Genomic DNA, 17,699 nt, shown 5'->3' with positions numbered 1-17,699 from the left:
AAAAGTGGCATAGAGAAATTTCTAGTTATTTTGGCCCCCCCCCAAAAAAAACTAGTTTTGGAGCTGCCCCTTAATTCAACAGAGGTAATTACAAATGGAAATGTCTTATTACTTTAAACAGAGACGAAGCTCGACAGAGTCAGACGATGAGCAACATCGATATATATCTCTTCTGGAGATTCTAGAGGTGAGGATCATAAGTAATTTTCCTAGAGTGCCTGTCTGTGGCCAGGTAACTTGTGAGACATCTAAATTAGGAAGTGGTTTTGTTTGGAAGCATGGAGTTCAAGATAATCATGTTGCTGTGGGAAATGACACACTGCCAGTTATAAAACCAAACTTTTAAAGCAGGTGGTTAACCTTAACCCTCCAAGATCCTTTGAAATCCATCAAATTGTTTTGAGGAGTTTGCAAGATTTGGGAAGTGCCTAGCCATTGCTACTTAGCTAGTGGGCTCTTTTTATCCTCCCGTGGAAAGCATACAGTAAACTCTGACTAAGTTGGCATCGCGTAACCTGTCATATCGTCCAAGTTGGCCGTTTGACAAAAGTCCTGATCATCTGTAATGCATTTCTATTGAAAATTTCATTTCTAAGTCGGCATTTATAAGTCGTCATTTTGTATAAGTTGGCATGTTTTTCTCGGTCCCTTTTCTACAAAACCACAATAATTCCTTTGTGTAAGTCGGAATTTAAAAAAAATTGTGCTTCTTTATCAGTTTCCTTCGCCACGGTTGCCTAGAAGTGACAAGTCCCACACTGCTTGACTGATGTCTGTTCATTAGTAGCACAGGCCATGGTTGATAATCAGTCAGCATGAGTACATCAATACCAGTAACCCCTCTAGTGCTACACGCATGCGCCATGTCCATTTGGGGGTTGCCCTATTGAACGAACTTAACCAATGCGTGTGTTGTATGTACCGTATTGTATCACGTAGATGTACGTAATGCACTATGCAGTCGTGATGTGATGTGCAGGTGGCTTGCCGTCCTCGCTTCCTCCTTAGGGGCACATGATCAATTATCGAATTTGCAGCCTGTGAGGATAATAATCGAGAACGAATTCGCTGGGATCAACCATGGAGGTAGAAATAAACCAGGGTAAATCAAAGCCATTGAATTAGTGCAAGGAATCATAATGTACATGGACAATACGTGTGTACGTGCAAGTCAGCAAAACGACAACTTACAGCACAAGAATTCCGACTTAGCCAGAGTTTACTGTATTTTAATACGAAAACAAATCATTCCTGAATATTGGTGTGATATAGGAATTCCTTGCCAGAAGTCTTGGCAGTTTAAGTGATTTGAAGCTCCGTTCAAATGTTTTTGTTCAAAGGCATGCACACTGTCACATTAAGTTAAATCTACTCTTCCATCTTTTTTATGTCTTGTCCTGCACGGATTCCTTTCCTCTGTCAGATACTCATGAACAAGTGCACAGACGATGAACCAGATCCCTACATCACCTTGGACGAGTCTTTCTGGCCTCCTTACGTGGAGCTGCTGTTGAGATGTGGAATTGCCTTGCGCCATCCGCAGGCCTGCCAGCGAATCAAGCTGGTACCCTTTCACCTGTGACAGTCATGAGAAATCACGGGCCGCAGGTGTTTTCATGCTTTCTGCACCAATTAGGCCTTCTCTGTTTCGTGCCAATTCACGCATGTGCATGTACGGACCAGTGTCAACAGCAACTGTTGGATTTGTCATACCGACTACTTGTAGTTGATGTGTAACAAGTGTAGTACCTGCAGGAATTGTTGCTGGTACGACACCATGTGGTAACCAGAAGTGGTACAGCTATGTGTTACCTTAGACACCTGATGACTCAGTTGAGTGAAACAATGAACACTTATCAAGCAAGGCTGGCAGGAAAGAAATAAACATGTGGCTTTCATACATGCTGGTAGGGCCATTGTTGAATAAGTAATGAGCTCATATCTTGCCCCTCCCTGATGGGGAGGTCTGGGGTAATCCATTATGTACACAAAGGGGTAAGGTGTGTGGATTAATACACTAGAACAGGAGGCGGAGCTAAATGAGAAGGGGAGGGGGCCGACTATTTTTCCATCTTCTCTACTCTGGTACTGAGAACTCTCTTTCTAGTGTGGCTTTTAACACATGGAAATTGTCCTGTTTGTGACAAAGTATTATGCAACCAATTTCCATGTTGACACTTCTACACTGATTTCACTGTATTTGACTTGGAGGTAAATCTAACGTGTTTGTAGATATCAATTTCATTGTGTTTCTTGTCCTCAATACAAGACTGTTCACCGCATCAACCATGTTTTTGTCATAACCAAATTTGTTGAAATGTACTGTAAATATTGTATATTTATGTTTGAAAAGGTACTTTAAGATATCAGTTAGCCCCATTCATTCAAGTACCATACAGACGACTGGAATCGTCCAAGTTGTAAATTGTCTAAATTGAAGGTTTCCATAGATTTTAGGGGGTTAACTTTGTGATCTTCCACAACGGGAAAGAACATCATGATTTGCTGATTAAAAGTTTTGGTACAAATAATGTTAACTTGAGGATGTAAAACCAACTTGTTTTATTACTTGGTGAAGCTTAAAGTTATGATAACAGTCCGAAACCTTCTCAATCAAAATTTAACCTTTCATCCAACTACATGCTGTCCTTCAATAGAGTGGTGATTTTTGAGGCCATCTGACTGATTGGCAAATTCAACTGACCATTAAGATGAGTAAGTCATACACATTCACTCTGAACTGACTGACGATTCGTTGACTGGTCAGCATAACTTATCATTCATGTTCAAATAAAATCTAACTTTAAAAAATGCATAAACAGAAGTTAGCAGCTCAACACGCAGGATCAGAACTATTGAAAATGCACTCGATCCACACGCACATAAAACTAGGCCTTAAAAACTGATGAAGCTGTCAAATGCATTTCCTCTGGCGCCATCAGCTTTAAATGCTCTATTAATTATTCAAAATTATTTCCTAAAACAGAAGTACGGGGCTGTGCTATCTTTGCCGAGCTTCTTCCGTCTGTTTTGTTGGTCTTGCTTCTTCTCTCTCTTTTCTAGCTTCATCTCGTAACTGTCCTAGTTCACCTCGTGCTGGAGGCACATCAGGTATTGACTACCAAGAAAAAGAACAAAGATGCCTTGTTACATGTATCATGAGAACGGTAACAATTCTACACTTCACAATGTTAACAAGCTTGACGTTTCTAACTCGTACAACCGATTGTTAGCAGAAATTGACTGACATTATGCCCCTGGACGAGCAAACAGGCCCTTATACTCACGATCTCACATTTTGTTTACTTGAGCACTTTTCTATGGAGCCAATAGGGGCCCACAGTCCACTGAGAATTATGGCAGAGCACATTGAAACTTGAAAACTAAAATAAAGCACTGTAATGTGCTGCAGCTGCTCGCGGCACGCTGATCAAAATATTTTTGACATCCAAAATGTGGCGTCATCAGTACGGAGGTCTATCGACTTTATTGACGGAGGCTGGTTTGCTACAGTGTAGCAAAGTTTGGAGTAATGGGTTGTTTACCATGTCTGGCTTGTAGTAAGCGTGCACAGCTTGTGCCCCAGCCATCATGGACAGCATTCCTGCGGCTAGGAACTTCAGATATGGAATCCAGTCAACACCCGCTGGCATTTTGCTAAGGAATCCGGCACCTGTACACTCTCGCACAGTCCATTAGTTAAACAGTCTGATGCCTTGTTTGCTTAGCTTTGGTAGGCTATGTTTTGCTGCTGGATTGGTTCCAGAAAAATGTACATCCAGTTTCCCTTTCTTGGAATCACATGTAACAGTTCAATCAGTGTAGATTAACAGCCCTCTGTAATATTCTTCACCATCAGCCTCGGGTTGGCAATAAGACTGGATTTCAGTCTAGACTTGCTGACATGGATCACACTTCTTAGCTGTCCTCTGCCGTTTCAGCTAGCTTCTCTGCATACTGCCTCTCAGCTTCCTTTCTCCGATAAACATCATCTGGAAGTAGGGAGGGAAAAACCCTCTGTGAATGTGTGAAACCCTGTGTGAATCCCACACGCAGCTTTTTAAACAAAAGCCATGGAATTATGCAAGATGTAACACTGGCGTAATCAAACTGTCAGAGGGGAAAGAAAGATTGTCACAGGGTCTGTGAACTTATCTTTAAAAGTGGTGGGACAAGACAGTGCCAAGAAGCAACAGTACATGGAGGTCAACTGATCAAGAGATACACAAATTTGGAAAAGGCATTCGAAAAATTACAGTTTCTTGTCGGAGTTATTTGAAGAAAGGAGGCTCCTTTTTTCCAATGTTGCATATTTTTCCAGGATGGCAAATGGATTTCATTGACTTTTGCTGACACTTTTATTTCTAAAGATGCGAGGCAGTCATCCCATCTTTAAAAGTTTTGAAAATGCATACAAAGCTACACATTGCATATTCAACGGGTTTATTTAGTCTGGCGCCCATTCAGGACACTTCTTGTAGATGGCTATACATTTTGACAAAGCAGTTACCGCACACGACTTACAAAAAGTTTCTCTGCCGGGTGCGATGCGTGCGTTGATCATAACCCATTCCAGTGCCGCTCCTGCAACGAAAAACACGGGCAAGAAGCGGTAGATCCCAAACATTCGCTTCCCTGGCCACTTGTTGAGGAGGTTTCGGAATCTCCGGCTGTAAAACATTGGTGAGTTTCGGCGTGTAACTTCGGGGCATGCACCATACCGGTACGGTACCTACCACCGGCACGAGTTGTTATGAAATGAAGTGCGCCCTCTGTCGGAATGTCCCCTTCAATAATTATTGAACATGTGTCAATGATGGTGCAATATTTAATGTCATCATCAGAAGTTGAGAACCGGAACGAAGGCAACAAAATCGCTTCTTGGGCTAGTAGTACTACTAGTAAGTTGAACTCAAGTTTTTCTCTTGTTTGCATTTGTTGGGTATTTTCAATTAAGTGAAGCAGTTTGTTTCCATGTGTTTAACTTGTTTAATCAGTCAGTCTTCCTTCCTCCACGGTCAGATGGTCTCAGTATGGAAGTAGGCTGTCATGCGTTAGTCTGCGTTAGCGTAGCGGACGTTGAACCCCACAGTTCTGGGGGTAGCGATAGTCTTCATGCAGTGTCCATCCTGCTGGAGTTACACTGGCCCGACTATAGTTGGTAAAACATCCAAACAAGCCAACCTAGCATTTCATCTTTGACACATATACAAACTGGATTCTACAAACACAAATTGCTGATATAAAAGAAATGACTTTGGCTCATGCTTGGGCACACCTGGAACTCGGTGCTTAAACTGGCTTATCTGTAGCACTTTAGTTGGGATAGTCCTCCCAACCGTCCGCCTTGAGCTGAAGCACCCTCTCATTGGTTGAAAGGAGCCATGTTGCAAGGCAGTGTTCCTTTTTTGGAAGTGATGCGACCACAGTGCTTGCATGTTAGTCATTAATGAAGCAGTGAAGTGCAGTTCCCACCAAAGGACCCTCTGGGAAACTGTCCTTTTCTTGGACCTGCTTTGGGCCCATAGTTGAGGCAGCTGCTATAGTTGGGAGTAACAAGTGCTACGCCGTGCTATCAGTGGATATTGTGTGAAATTTTCCACTCCAATTCCCTTTTTTTAAAACAGTTTTCTTCAACCACCAGGTACATGTAGATAAAAAGAGAACTGGCTGGAAGGTAGAATTATTGATCAGCAAATAGCGCTACAAGATCAGCAGACACGCAAAGATGGAGCAATCGTGTAGATCAACCAATGATGCCTGTAATTGATATCTGATTTGTCTGTGTTTGTGTCTGTGACTGTGACCGTAGAGTCGCTAGGTCATTAATTATGCCAGTTTTTGTGAAAACCGACAAGATCACACAATTGGTAGTGAAGGCGACTATCTAGTCACAGCTGTTTAAGCCTTCCTCCTTTTCCAGGCTCGATATTTTGGAAACGCTTTGATAACCATAGCCCTAGATGACCCAGGTATTGGACTGCATCCACACCTGGGTCCCACAGTGGTCTACCTCCATACCTGGGTCCCATAGTGGACTGCTTCCATACCTGGGTCCCACAGTGGTCTGCCTCCGTACCCTGGGTCCCACAGTGGTCTACCTCCATACCTGGGTCCCACAGTGGTCTACCTCCATACCTGGGTCCCACAGTGGTCTACCTCCATACCTGGGTCCCACAGTGGTCTACCTCCATACCTGGGTCCCACAGTGGTCTACCTCCATACCTGGGTCCCACAGCGGTCTACCTCCATACCTGGGTCCCATAGTGGACTGCTTCCATACCTGGGTCCCACAGTGGTCTACCTCCATACCTGGGTCCCACAGTGGACTGCATCCATACCTGGGTCCCACAGTGGACTGCATCCATACCTGGGTCCCATAGTGGACTGCATCCATACCTGGGTCCCACAGTGGACTGCATCCATACTTGGGTCCCACAGTGGTCTACCTCCATACCTGGGTCCCACAGTGGACTGCATCCATACCTGGGTCCCACAGTGGTCTGCATCCATACCTGGGTCCCACAGTGGTCTACCTCCATACCTGGGTCCCACAGTGGACTGCATCCATACCTGGGTCCCACAGTGGATTGCATCCATACCTGGGTCCCACAGTGGTCTGCCTCCATACCTGGGTCCCACAGTGGACTGCATCCATACCTGGGCCCCACAGTGGACTGCATCCATACCTGGGTCCCACAGTGGTCTGCCTCCATACCTGGGTCCCACAGCGGACTGCATCCATACCTGGGTCCCACAGTGGACTGCATCCATACCTGGGTCCCACAGTGGTCTGCCTCCATACCTGGGTCCCACAGTGGACTGCATCCATACCTGGGTCCCACAGTGGTCTACCTCCATACCTGGGTCCCATAGTGGACTGCATCCATACCTGGGTCCCACAGTGGTCTACCTCCATACCTGGGCCCCACAGTGGACTGCTTCCATACCTGGGCCCCACAGTGGACTGCATCCATACTTGGGTCCCACAGTGGTCTACCTCCATACCTGGGTCCCACAGTGGACTGCTTCCATACCTGGGCCCCACAGTGGACTGCATCCATACTTGGGTCCCACAGTGGTCTACCTCCATACCTGGGCCCCACAGTGGACTGCTTCCATACCTGGGCCCCACAGTAGACTGCATCCATACTTGGGTCCCACAGTGGTCTACCTCCATACCTGGGCCCCACAGTGGACTGCTTCCATACCTGGGCCCCACAGTAGACTGCATCCATACCTGGGTCCCACAGTGGTCTACCTCCATACCTGGGTCCCACAGTGGTCTACCTCCATACCTGGGCCCCACAGTGGACTGCTTCCATACCTGGGTCCCACAGCGGACTGCATCCATACTTGGTCCCACAGTGGACTGCATCCATACCTGGGGTCCCACAGCAGACTGCATATATTCATGGGTCCCACAGCGTACTGCATCCATACCTGGGTCCCACAGCGGACTGCCTCCATACCTGGGTCCCACAGCGGACTGCATCCATACTTGGTCCCACAGTGGACTGCCTCCATACCTGGGTCCCACGGTGGTCTACCTCCATACCTGGGTCCCACAGTGGACTGCTTCCATACCTGGGTCCCACAGTGGTCTACCTCCATATCTGGGTCCCATAGTGGACTGCATCCATACCTGGGTCCCACAGTGGTCTACCTCCATACCTGGGTCGCATAGTGGACTGCATCCATACCTGGGTCCCACAGTGGTCTACCTCCATACCTGGGCCCCACAGTGGACTGCTTCCATACCTGGGTCCCACAGCGGACTGCATCCATACTTGGTCCCACAGTGGACTGCATCCATACCTGGGGTCCCACAGCAGACTGCATATATTCATGGGTCCCACAGTGGTCTGCCTCCATGCCTTGGTCCCACAGTGGTCTGCCTCCATGCCTTGGTCCCACAGTGGACTGCATCCATACCTGGGTCCCACAGCAGACTGCATATATTCATGGGTCCCACAGTGGTCTGCCTCCATACCTGGGTCCCACAGTGGACTGCATCCATACCTGGGTCCCACAGTGGACTGCATCCATACCTGGGTCCCACAGCAGACTGCATATATTCATGGGTCCCACAGTGGTCTTCAGGAAATCTAGAGCTGAAGTCCATTCATTTTTTTCAGACATGCTGTACTTTACATGCATTTTTCCCAGTTTGAATAGAACATCAATAAGTCTTACAATTACCTTTTTAAGACCAAAGGGGACTTTTGCTGTCATGCAAGGCATTTTCTCTGCCTATCCTTACCAAGAAATGTTTTTTAAAAACCTGCTAATTTCCAAATTTCATCTTGAAATTAGTCTACAATGTACATGTAGTCTGTTTATCTCTTTTCAAGTATTGGGCTCGCTTGACAGATTATTTTGTAAGCTTTATCTGCAGTTGTTAGCTTTATCTGCAGTTGTTTGGCATGTGGGAGAAGCTGTTCATATGAAATTCAAACATTCACTGGTTAGTCTACTGCGACTTACATCCTTTGTTTTAGGTAATCCAGTAATCTAAGTAAAAAAAAAGTAATCCAGAGTCCAAGTCCACAGTGACTGTGAAATTTGAAATAATTAACCTTGGGACCCCAAACCAACAGTAATGCAATTTAACTTTCCAGTTGCTTTATTGAAAAGTCTGAACATCAAGACGTGAGGATGTCGTCTGGCAGGACCTACACCCAGGAACTGGAGTACCTGCACCAGCTTTCGCCCAATTTATGGCAGATCAAGAAAGGTTTCGTCCCTAACATGAAGGTAATTGTAAGAACTGGAAGTCAAAATAAAAAACAAAATTCAGTTGCACAAACAATGCAACACAAATACAGACTGGAAAATACACAGGAAGGGAATAATTAAATACTCCAACTGTGATGGCATCGGCCATGAACCGGTGAAAAGTTTGTTTGTCACCCGCGAGTGTGGGTGAGGCAGAAAATTGTAAGGCAAAATTGCTCCACACACTGAGATAGATGGTTTGCACGGCAGCCATTTTGTTGGCCAGCGGTTGTCACAGTTCCACAGGGATATGCATAAAAGGTCTACTCATGTGTGTCCCTTGGGGACAGTAGACTCGGCCTGCAAGATGGCTGCCTTGGGAAATGCCTTTAGTGATTCCTTTTGTTTCTATGTGTACCCAGGTGGAGGGACGTTTCTATGTCAACAAACAATTGGAGAAGCTGATGTTTGAGGAACTGAGGAATTCTTGTGGAAAGTGTGAGTGAAACTTGGGCTGTGAATGACATTAATTTGATACGTCCTTACATAAATTGCTGTGTGCTTGCATTCAAGTTGTAATGGAAGTCACCAAATCACACAGATAGACCCTGCTCATATTGCCTTTTTTGTGTGGGGTGCCCAAAATTTGTACGAATACCATCCCTTGTTGGAGGCAGTTTTTGCCTCAAAATTAGTTTAAATGAGCATCATGTTTTCCTATTGTATTTAGAAACAGTCTTCATTATGTGCCAGGTTGTTGTTTGATAGCTGTGCGTTTTTTGTCAACTTTTATACTGATGGCTAGCCGTAGCTTACCCGTCCCCGGTTGACAAAAAATAATGACTGTGACACAGAAAGGAGGAGATCTGTTGTAGCTGCTATAAATGAATTGCTTTTAACAGTGTGAAGGTATTAAAAGCTTGTCTACTCCTTTGTTTACTCTTCTCAAATTGTGGTTGGAACATTGCACTGATTTTAAAACTGAAAAGAAGACTTGTTCAAGTCTAGTTGGGCAGCTCAACAGGGTGGAGGGAACATCACATTAGAATTTAACTGTACATCTTTAACAGCCAGAGGGTTAGTTTGCCCTCATGGCCCCAATTGAATACACAATAAGCAATTATCTTGTTTGCCAGGCTTTGCTCTTTGTAATCTAATTAGTCAACTTAATCTGCTTAGACTTAATGATCTAATCCAGCCACTTGGAGCCTGCAGGTCTGTAGGATGCCAAAGAGCTATGTGGACTTTATAATGATGCATAACAAAGGAGGGTTCCCTTACCTCTAAGGTTGAGGGCACAATTAACCAGTTAGCCTTTTCAGGGTTTTTACAAATAAACCCTTTGAATCCAACATAATTTTACATGGACAGCAAATGTGATATGTGAAAACCCTTTGCATGATGTCCAACTTGTTTGTAAAAGATGACCTGCAATTTTGTATTTTAGTGAAGAAACATTTAAATATAATCAGAGATCAGTCTCAACTTTCTTTAACAATTGAAGCATTAAAGGTGAATATCTCAACCATCCAGAGGGTTTTCTAGGTTGCATCACAAACATCAATCCCCTCTATTCCAGCCGCATCTTACACAATCAAATCTAACGTTAAGTAAAGCAGGATTCATTAAGCTTTTTGAAAATTACAAAAAATAAACGTATATATGATCCTTACAAGTAATAGGTTTGTAATGTTTTTACTATTCAAGCTCAAAGAGAACTTCCCTTTCGTTCTGTGGTTTCCAAGTCTCATTTGTTTGTGTGGGGTTGCAATTCAGAGATTTTCCTTCCTTAAATTCATTTACTTTCATTGTTGTCAGGTTGACTCTCTAACGACTTGTTTATTTTTGTTTTTGCAGCATTGGGTGGGTTTTTACCAGGCGTGAAGCAGATTGCCAATGTGGCCGCCTTGCCAGGAATCGTTGGCTACTCAGTGGGTCTTCCAGATATTCACTCAGGCTACGGCTTTGCAATAGGTAGTCAACCTGACGTTGAACGTTACTTTTGCTTCAACAAAAGGGAGATATATTTTCAGCAAGCATTTTGTGTCGTCCCATCCACACTGTCGTTATCCTTTTTAGTGTCACACTTTTGATGCCAGAGGGTGCTTTTTCTAAGCTGTTTGGATGTGTAATCTGAATATTTTATTTGAAGGGCTGAAGATATTGAATGGTTAGGAAATGTTTAATGCACAGAACTGAGCAAAAAGAGTTGCCCCGTTTAAGAACTTTCATGGGCATGCCCATGTGTTTGCACAAACCCTGTGGAGAAGTTTGAGTAATGTTTTTGCCCGTTTCCACATCTTACAAGTCATGCCTGCTGATTCTTCTCCAAAAAATAGTATCACTCTTCAGAGTTGTTTTTTGTCTTCAATCATCAGGCAACATGGCAGCCTTTGACATGGATGACCCCAAGGCTGTTGTATCACCTGGGGGTGTTGGCTTTGACATCAACTGTGGAGTCAGAGTCCTGCGCACAAATCTGGATGAGAAAGACGTCCTGCCGGTAAAGGAACAGCTGGCCCAGGCCATGTTTGATCACATACCAGTGGGAGTAGGTTCCAAAGGTGTAATCCCCATGGGAGCAAGGTAAAGATTTCCTGCATATTTTTCTTCTTGTGGAGATCTTTGGAGAATCACTCAAGTTTTCAAGTTTTCTTTTTCCCTATAAGGAAAGGCTTTGAAAGGCTTCTCAGCAGAAAAGATGCAAAATAAAATTTAAGAAGGCTGGATGGGAGATGAGTCAGGAGAACAAAATTATTTAAAGGGACTTCCTTTTTGTTGGAATACACCTGGTTTCAGGTGATAAGGTTACTGGTTACAATCCGAGTAGGTGATAACCCACGCTCTTGCTTTTTGATTTTGCTCCAGATGATTAAATTTTCTTTTTCTTAATACGGCCGTTTCGCAAAAGTGTGCCACCAAGAGTTTGGAACGCGTTGGCCTATCACAATGCACAAAATTTGTTGACCCAATGCGCATTTGGAAAGGGTCGACAAATTTTGCGCCTTATGATTGGCCAACGTGTTGCAAACTCTTGGTGGCGCACTATTGTGAAAGGCCCGTATTCTCTGCCTGCTGCCAATTTTGTATTTGTTGAAATTGGTTGTCCAGTCAAAATAATGCATTTCAGTAGTCGTTGCTTTGCATTGCATTCAGATTTCTACGCACTTGAAAATTCAATTTCTCCTGCAGGGATCTGGAAGAGGCATTGGAGATGGGTATGGACTGGTCTCTCCGAGAAGGTATGCTCATGCTTACTGGTAGGACAGGGGTAGCTAGAATTTGACGAATGTTCTGGAGATTTGATTGAGTCATGGACCAGACAGGTTCTGATGGTATAGTCTAAAAAAATGTGACCTGTAATTTTGTTTATCAGGCTATGCTTGGGCAGAGGATAAGGAGCATTGCGAGGAGTATGGACGTATGCTTCAGGCTGATCCAGGCAAGGTCAGCTCCCGGGCCAAAAAGAGAGGGCTCCCCCAGCTGGGGACGCTAGGCGCTGGTAACCACTACGCCGAGATCCAGGTAGTGGACGAGATCTACAACGAGCACGCCTCCAAGAAGATGGGCATTGATCATAAGGGACAGGTGAGTAGAAGGAATACGTGCTGCCCCATCATTTCCCGTCCGTTTCCTGCCCCTCCCAATTCAAAAAACTTACTGGTGTTAATCTGGAAGTTTTATTCCACTGCTGCTTTGTTAGCACAAAGGATTAAGATTCACAGCAACGCTGCATACAATGAGCTATCGTTGCTGTCGGCAATCTAAACACAGGTGAATGCCGGCAACTTGTTTGCAAAATTTTTGCACAGCTTGGCCTTGGTGTCATGGACAGTGGGTTGCGTCATTAGAAAATACAGCCAAATTGATTAAACTTTAAGCTGCTGTGCTAACCAGAGCAGGAAATAAGTATTTTGCTTACCTAAAAAGGTACAGTCAAAGGGACTGTGGCACAGTCATGTGCTGCTTCATCACCATGCTAAGTGATTTACTTGAAATGGGCAAAGTTGCCACTAACCGCAGCAGTCCTGAACCCACCAAGTTTAGCATATTTTTGCAAACAGCTTCAGAGGTTGGCAAAAGGTTTGACGTAAACAGTACCATGAAATTGGACCATGCTAAGGTGAAAATATTATGTAGAAATCTATGCAGTCTTAAGTCCGGAATCAGTAATAAGAAGTAACCATTTGGATTTGACTTGGCTGTGCAATTGCTTGCTTGCTTTTGAGGACACAATAGATATTTCTTGAATATATTGAAAATAGGATTCTCCCTTCAATTATGACAGATCTGCGTGATGATTCACAGTGGGAGCAGAGGTCTTGGCCACCAGGTGGCCACCGATGCCCTGGTTGCCATGGAGAAGGCCATGAAGAGAGACAAGATAGATGTGAATGACCGACAGCTGGCTTGTGCCAGGATTCAGTCGGCTGAGGGCCAGGATTACTTGAAGGCCATGGCTGCGGCTGCTAACTACGCCTGGGTCAACCGGAGTAGTATGACCTTCCTGTCTAGACAGGTTGGTCTTGTTTCAGCACATATCTTGCTCCCAAGTCCTCATAAATCACCAGGAGTCCTCACAAGTCATCATGAGTCCTCACAAATCATTACAACTTACCACGCGTTCTCACAAGTCGTTGTGAGTCCTCACAAATCATAAACAGTCCCATCACAACTCATTTAGTCTCAAATCAATCAACAGTTGTTCACATCAACTATGACTGATGTGTATATTTCTATCTCTCCCACTCCAACTGATTTTGACACTGTGATCGACTTTGGACTTGATAATCTGATGTAGTTGTGATTGACTAGATTAGAATTCTTGATGAGTGGATATGCGTGAGATCACAATTTGCTAGTTGATTGAACATTGCCCATTAACCACTTGCAAATTGTTTTTTTTCTGCAATGAACACCTCACAGCCGCGATATTAGTTTGACTGAATACCAACTCTTTCATATGACAAGGTACCACAATCGGCATCTTTTACAAGGTTGAACTTTCCAAAGGTTTTTGAAAACTATTTTCAAAATTTGTGCAACATTTGTTACTGCTCAGTTGCTTCTTCTGAAACTCTGGGACAAAGTCGCAGAGCAATATTTGCGACCTGTCCTTGGCACATGCTCAACCTCCATGAACTAGGTTTGTATGTACAAAGAATTGCTCAAGCACGGGGGACGAGTGCAGACATCAACCTGTAGTGCATGGAGAATTTGTCAAGACATGCTTACGCATCCTTTGCCTCGCAAGCCAAGGGAAATCCCTGTGTGTTTGCTAGTTGTCCCCTGTAAAGAGGTTGTTAATTAGAGATCACTTGTTCTTTTGCATACACATCAGTCTTGACCCCTTGAGAGTGATTGGAACAAGCAACGGTCTTATGTGCCCATGGTAAACCATGATTTGAATGTCATCTTAACTGATCTATTGAATTCACCTCTCCCCTGTACATTTTGTGACATCGTTTAATTTTTATCTAGTGTTCCTATTCTTGTGCACATAGGCTTTTGCAAAGCAGTTTCAGGAAACACCAGATGATCTGGATATGCAAGTTATCTACGACGTGTCTCACAACATAGCCAAAGTTGAAGAACACATATCCTTTGCTTGAGCTTGGCTGTTGGGTTTTCTCTATTGTAAACCTACTACTTGTTCACATCATTCGCGGGAAATTTTATAACAATTTGATAAAGAATTACCAAGGGTTTTATTGCCGAATTGCTAACGGGAATATTGTAAATTTTACTTGAACTGGAGAATTTGCTTCAAAACTAAATGACTGTTTTGTCCCTTAAGTTGACAGACAGGCTTTTGAAATGACCACCGTTCTGTGAGTTACTTCAGAAAAAGCTTGACAGGTCACATTGAGGTGTCATTTAAAATGTGCTTGTGTGTGAGCAAACTGTCCTTAACTGAGCAGCCTACATCTTGGATGGCCAACAGAGGACATTGTTGGTCCATCGGAAGGGGTCAACCAGAGCGTTTCCACCCCATCACCCACTCATACCTGTTGACTACCAGGTCAGTGGGGAAATTCTTTTCTGTGGAGTGTGTTTCAGGTCTCGCGTTAACCAGTGTTGCAGTCTAATCATCCCAAGACAAGACACAAGACCAGTTATAACCTTGACCTCGACCTCCTTGATTCTTATGGAGGATTTTACAAATGGATAAATTAACGAACAATAAATGTGAATATTCATTATGTTGCCTGCAGATGACCGGCCAACCAGTTCTGATTGGTGGAACCATGGGAACGTGTAGTTATATTCTGACAGGAACACAGAAAGGAATGAGTGAGACATTTGGAACCACGTGTCACGGAGCTGTAAGAAGTTGAATAGTTGAACGTAGTATTTCATGGTTGTGTTACATACTTCTGTGCATATGCTGTCGGAAATTGTGCCAGTCAAGTACAAATGTTGATTTGAATGTGCCTGAACCAATGCAAAAGCACTATTTTTGAAATGAAACTGCAGTCACTTTTCCAGTGGTAGTAAAACCACAGTGTTTCTCCAGCAGTTGGTTTGTTAGACTTTTCAATTGTTTGCTTGATTGAAAGATGGAGAATTACTTGTCCAGGTTTTATGAAGCATTCTGAATATAACTTGAGAAAATCTGGATTGTGCATTAATTAAGCCCTAACTACATTTTCTCTGTCTTTGTTTAGAAGCACAACTTATTAAATTTGAAATTTTAATTATACATGTAGTTCTTTCAGTGGATTTCTTCTCAACGTTCGCTCACATCTTTTAAGTGTCCTACACTTTGCTTGTACGTATAGTTGGCAATGATGTGAAGCTTTCATTTGCCTTCACTTTTTTCTTCAGGAAATGTTTCGAATACGTCATGAGGTAATCTTTTTCTGTCAATTATTGCCTTTCCAGGGGCGTGCTTGGTCCCGATCCAAATCACGCCGTAACCTGGACTACCACGCCGTGCTTAGTAAGCTTCAAAGCCAAGGTATCTCCATCCGAGTTGCCTCTCCTAAACTCGTCATGGAGGAGGTAAATTATAGGATAAGTTTTCCTGTTTTTGGTCCTATCCCCTCCCATCTGGCTTGGTCTGGTTACGTCGCGCTGCATCACATTGCACTGCATTGCATTTACCTCTTCCTTTCCAGGAAATTTGTCCAGTTACGTGCAACACGCGGATCTATATACATGTATATAATGGAAGACTTTGAGACATTTGGTGGCGATGAACATACCGGTCCTTTTTACCAGTTCTGAGCATGTGTGCAGTGTTCTGAGCATGTATGCACAGTTCTGAGCATGTGCAGTACCTTGAAAAAGGACCGGTATGTCTGCTGCCACCAGCATCTCAAAGTCTCCCATTGAGTCCAACGACTTAAGAAATTAAACTATAATCAAAATTACAATAACAATTAAATTGTAACATGTCTACCGTATAAAATAGCAAAATAAAAACAGGGCTATTCTACAATGCCATGAAGTGGCACTTTATTTGAAGAATATCCATCTTTTCTCTCTTAGGCACCAGAATCTTACAAGAATGTCACAGACGTGGTGGATACCTGTCACATGGCTGACATCAGCAAGAAGGCCATTAAGCTGAGACCGATCGCAGTCATTAAAGGATAATCGTTGCTAGGGACCTTGTTGTGAAGCACATTAATTTGGCTGAGAATGCACAATTTGTAAAGAGAGAAAAAAAAGAGAAACTATCGAGGGTTACTTTCAGCTGGTTTTAGGAGGTTTTTCGTGGCAGAAATTGACCTTTGGTCAGTATGTGCCTCAACTAATTACATCGTTGGGGTCGGCACAGGAACACGCCAGCAAAGATGAGAATCACTTACATGTATATAACAAGATGGCGGTGCAGTCCATCGTAACTTTTTTTCTCGTAAGGAAATACACAGATGGTTGGACAGACAAATTACTGGTAACAAGGGGCTGTAATCGTACCTTTAGTAAGACTTATCTGTTTAGAATATTTGCTGAGGGGAAATTGGCCTTTTCAACTTTTTTAGTTTAGTTTAGGAGAGCTGCTGTGCCCTTGTCGGACTTCAGCATTTTTGCATAACTGAGGTCAAATAGGTATGCTTTTCAGTAGAATTATCAGGGTTTCTTTATGGCACTTGGTCGCAGAAAGCTCATGAAGCATAGAATGCAAGAAAAAAAAAAGATGCAAAATTACCCTAACAGGTGAACTGTACACTCTTTAATCCCTGCTTCCTCTATTTATCCTGTACTGGGTTGATACTGACAGAACTCACTCCATTATATTGTACATACAAAATGACTGTATTGTCATATACTGGACTGTTGACAGGCCCGTAGGCTGGGGGCGGGTTTGAGGGGTTCGAACAACCCCCCCCCCTCGCTTCCGAGTTCTGCTTGTTGGTGGTCTTTTTTTTTTTTTTTTCCTGATTATTTTAAATAGACTGTAATATTCGGCATACGAGCCACGGCTTATACGTTGATTCTCAAGCACAAGCTGACCACAATTTTGCATATTAATGAGTCAATCTCCAGTCATATTTACCGTCAGGAAGTTCTGGCAAATATCCACATTTTAGGTGTTTCAAAGGGTTTGAAATCAATGTATTTTGTTCAGTTTATTCAATATTGAAAACTACAATGTCCAAGTCTAAATGCAACCTTTGGTTCACGACAGACATGCAACTTTTCAATGTTGTATTCCAAAGCTCATTGTGATAGGTCTTTGTATAAAATATGTGTTCACAGTGCCAAGAGTTCCACTTTTGGTTTGACAAACCCCGCCTCCCCCCATTCTCTGCTCAGGCAACGGCAGGGCCTGGTTGACAAGATAGACAAAGCTTCAATCCATTGTTGGACCTTCCCAAGGATTTTAGATAGCCAGCTTTTTTGTGTACCACGCAACATCTCAACCAAGCCAGAGAGTAATTGTTTTCAAAAAAATTATATTAATCACCAAATTCAATTTTGTCATTTTGTTGATTCAGACGTTTTGAATAAAGTAACAATTCATCATACTA

General features: G+C 43.5%; 3 protein-coding genes across 8 annotated transcripts in view; 2 read left to right on the top strand and 1 right to left on the bottom strand.

Annotated features, from left to right (window-relative positions):
* cenpk (centromere protein K) overlaps positions 1-2,537 on the top strand; it is an 11,682-nt gene extending 9,145 nt beyond the window's left edge. For all 5 annotated transcript variants that reach the window (XM_022241694.2, XM_022241711.2, XM_022241702.2 and 2 more), the window contains exons 8-9: positions 122-187; positions 1,424-2,537. In XM_022241694.2, coding sequence (XP_022097386.2) covers positions 122-187; positions 1,424-1,582 — 225 coding nt within the window. In that variant the 3' untranslated portion in view covers positions 1,583-2,537. The remainder of the gene's footprint in view (positions 1-121; positions 188-1,423) is intronic.
* On the bottom strand, positions 2,534-4,665 carry LOC147799485 (ubiquinol-cytochrome-c reductase complex assembly factor 6-like). Its single transcript, XM_087135261.1, has 3 exons — positions 4,525-4,665; positions 3,546-3,992; positions 2,534-3,118 (listed from the first exon to the last, which is right to left on the bottom strand). The coding sequence occupies exons 2-3, from the start codon at positions 3,651-3,653 to the stop codon at positions 3,002-3,004; spliced, it is 225 nt and encodes a 74-aa protein (XP_086991387.1). The 5' UTR covers positions 3,654-3,992; positions 4,525-4,665; the 3' UTR covers positions 2,534-3,001.
* Positions 4,548-17,699, top strand: rtcb (RNA 2',3'-cyclic phosphate and 5'-OH ligase). 2 transcript variants are annotated; one of them, XM_087135249.1, is made up of 13 exons: positions 4,548-4,683; positions 8,622-8,757; positions 9,141-9,216; positions 10,576-10,692; positions 11,097-11,304; positions 11,911-11,960; positions 12,095-12,306; positions 13,007-13,237; positions 14,223-14,317; positions 14,647-14,740; positions 14,934-15,044; positions 15,604-15,723; positions 16,213-17,699. In XM_087135249.1, the coding sequence occupies exons 2-13, from the start codon at positions 8,659-8,661 to the stop codon at positions 16,318-16,320; spliced, it is 1,521 nt and encodes a 506-aa protein (XP_086991375.1). In that variant the 5' UTR covers positions 4,548-4,683; positions 8,622-8,658; the 3' UTR covers positions 16,321-17,699. The 2 variants fall into 2 exon arrangements, with proteins under 2 accessions (XP_086991375.1, XP_086991374.1); XM_087135248.1 differs by lacking the exon at positions 4,548-4,683 and adding an exon at positions 4,753-4,901.

This window comes from Acanthaster planci, linkage group LG04 (assembly GCF_054643075.1).
Source record: "Acanthaster planci isolate LZ-2023a linkage group LG04, COTS_SCS, whole genome shotgun sequence".
Taxonomy (NCBI): domain Eukaryota; kingdom Metazoa; phylum Echinodermata; class Asteroidea; order Valvatida; family Acanthasteridae; genus Acanthaster; species Acanthaster planci.
Note: the sequence above shows the minus strand (reverse complement) of the source record. Positions and strands in the feature narration are given on the sequence as shown.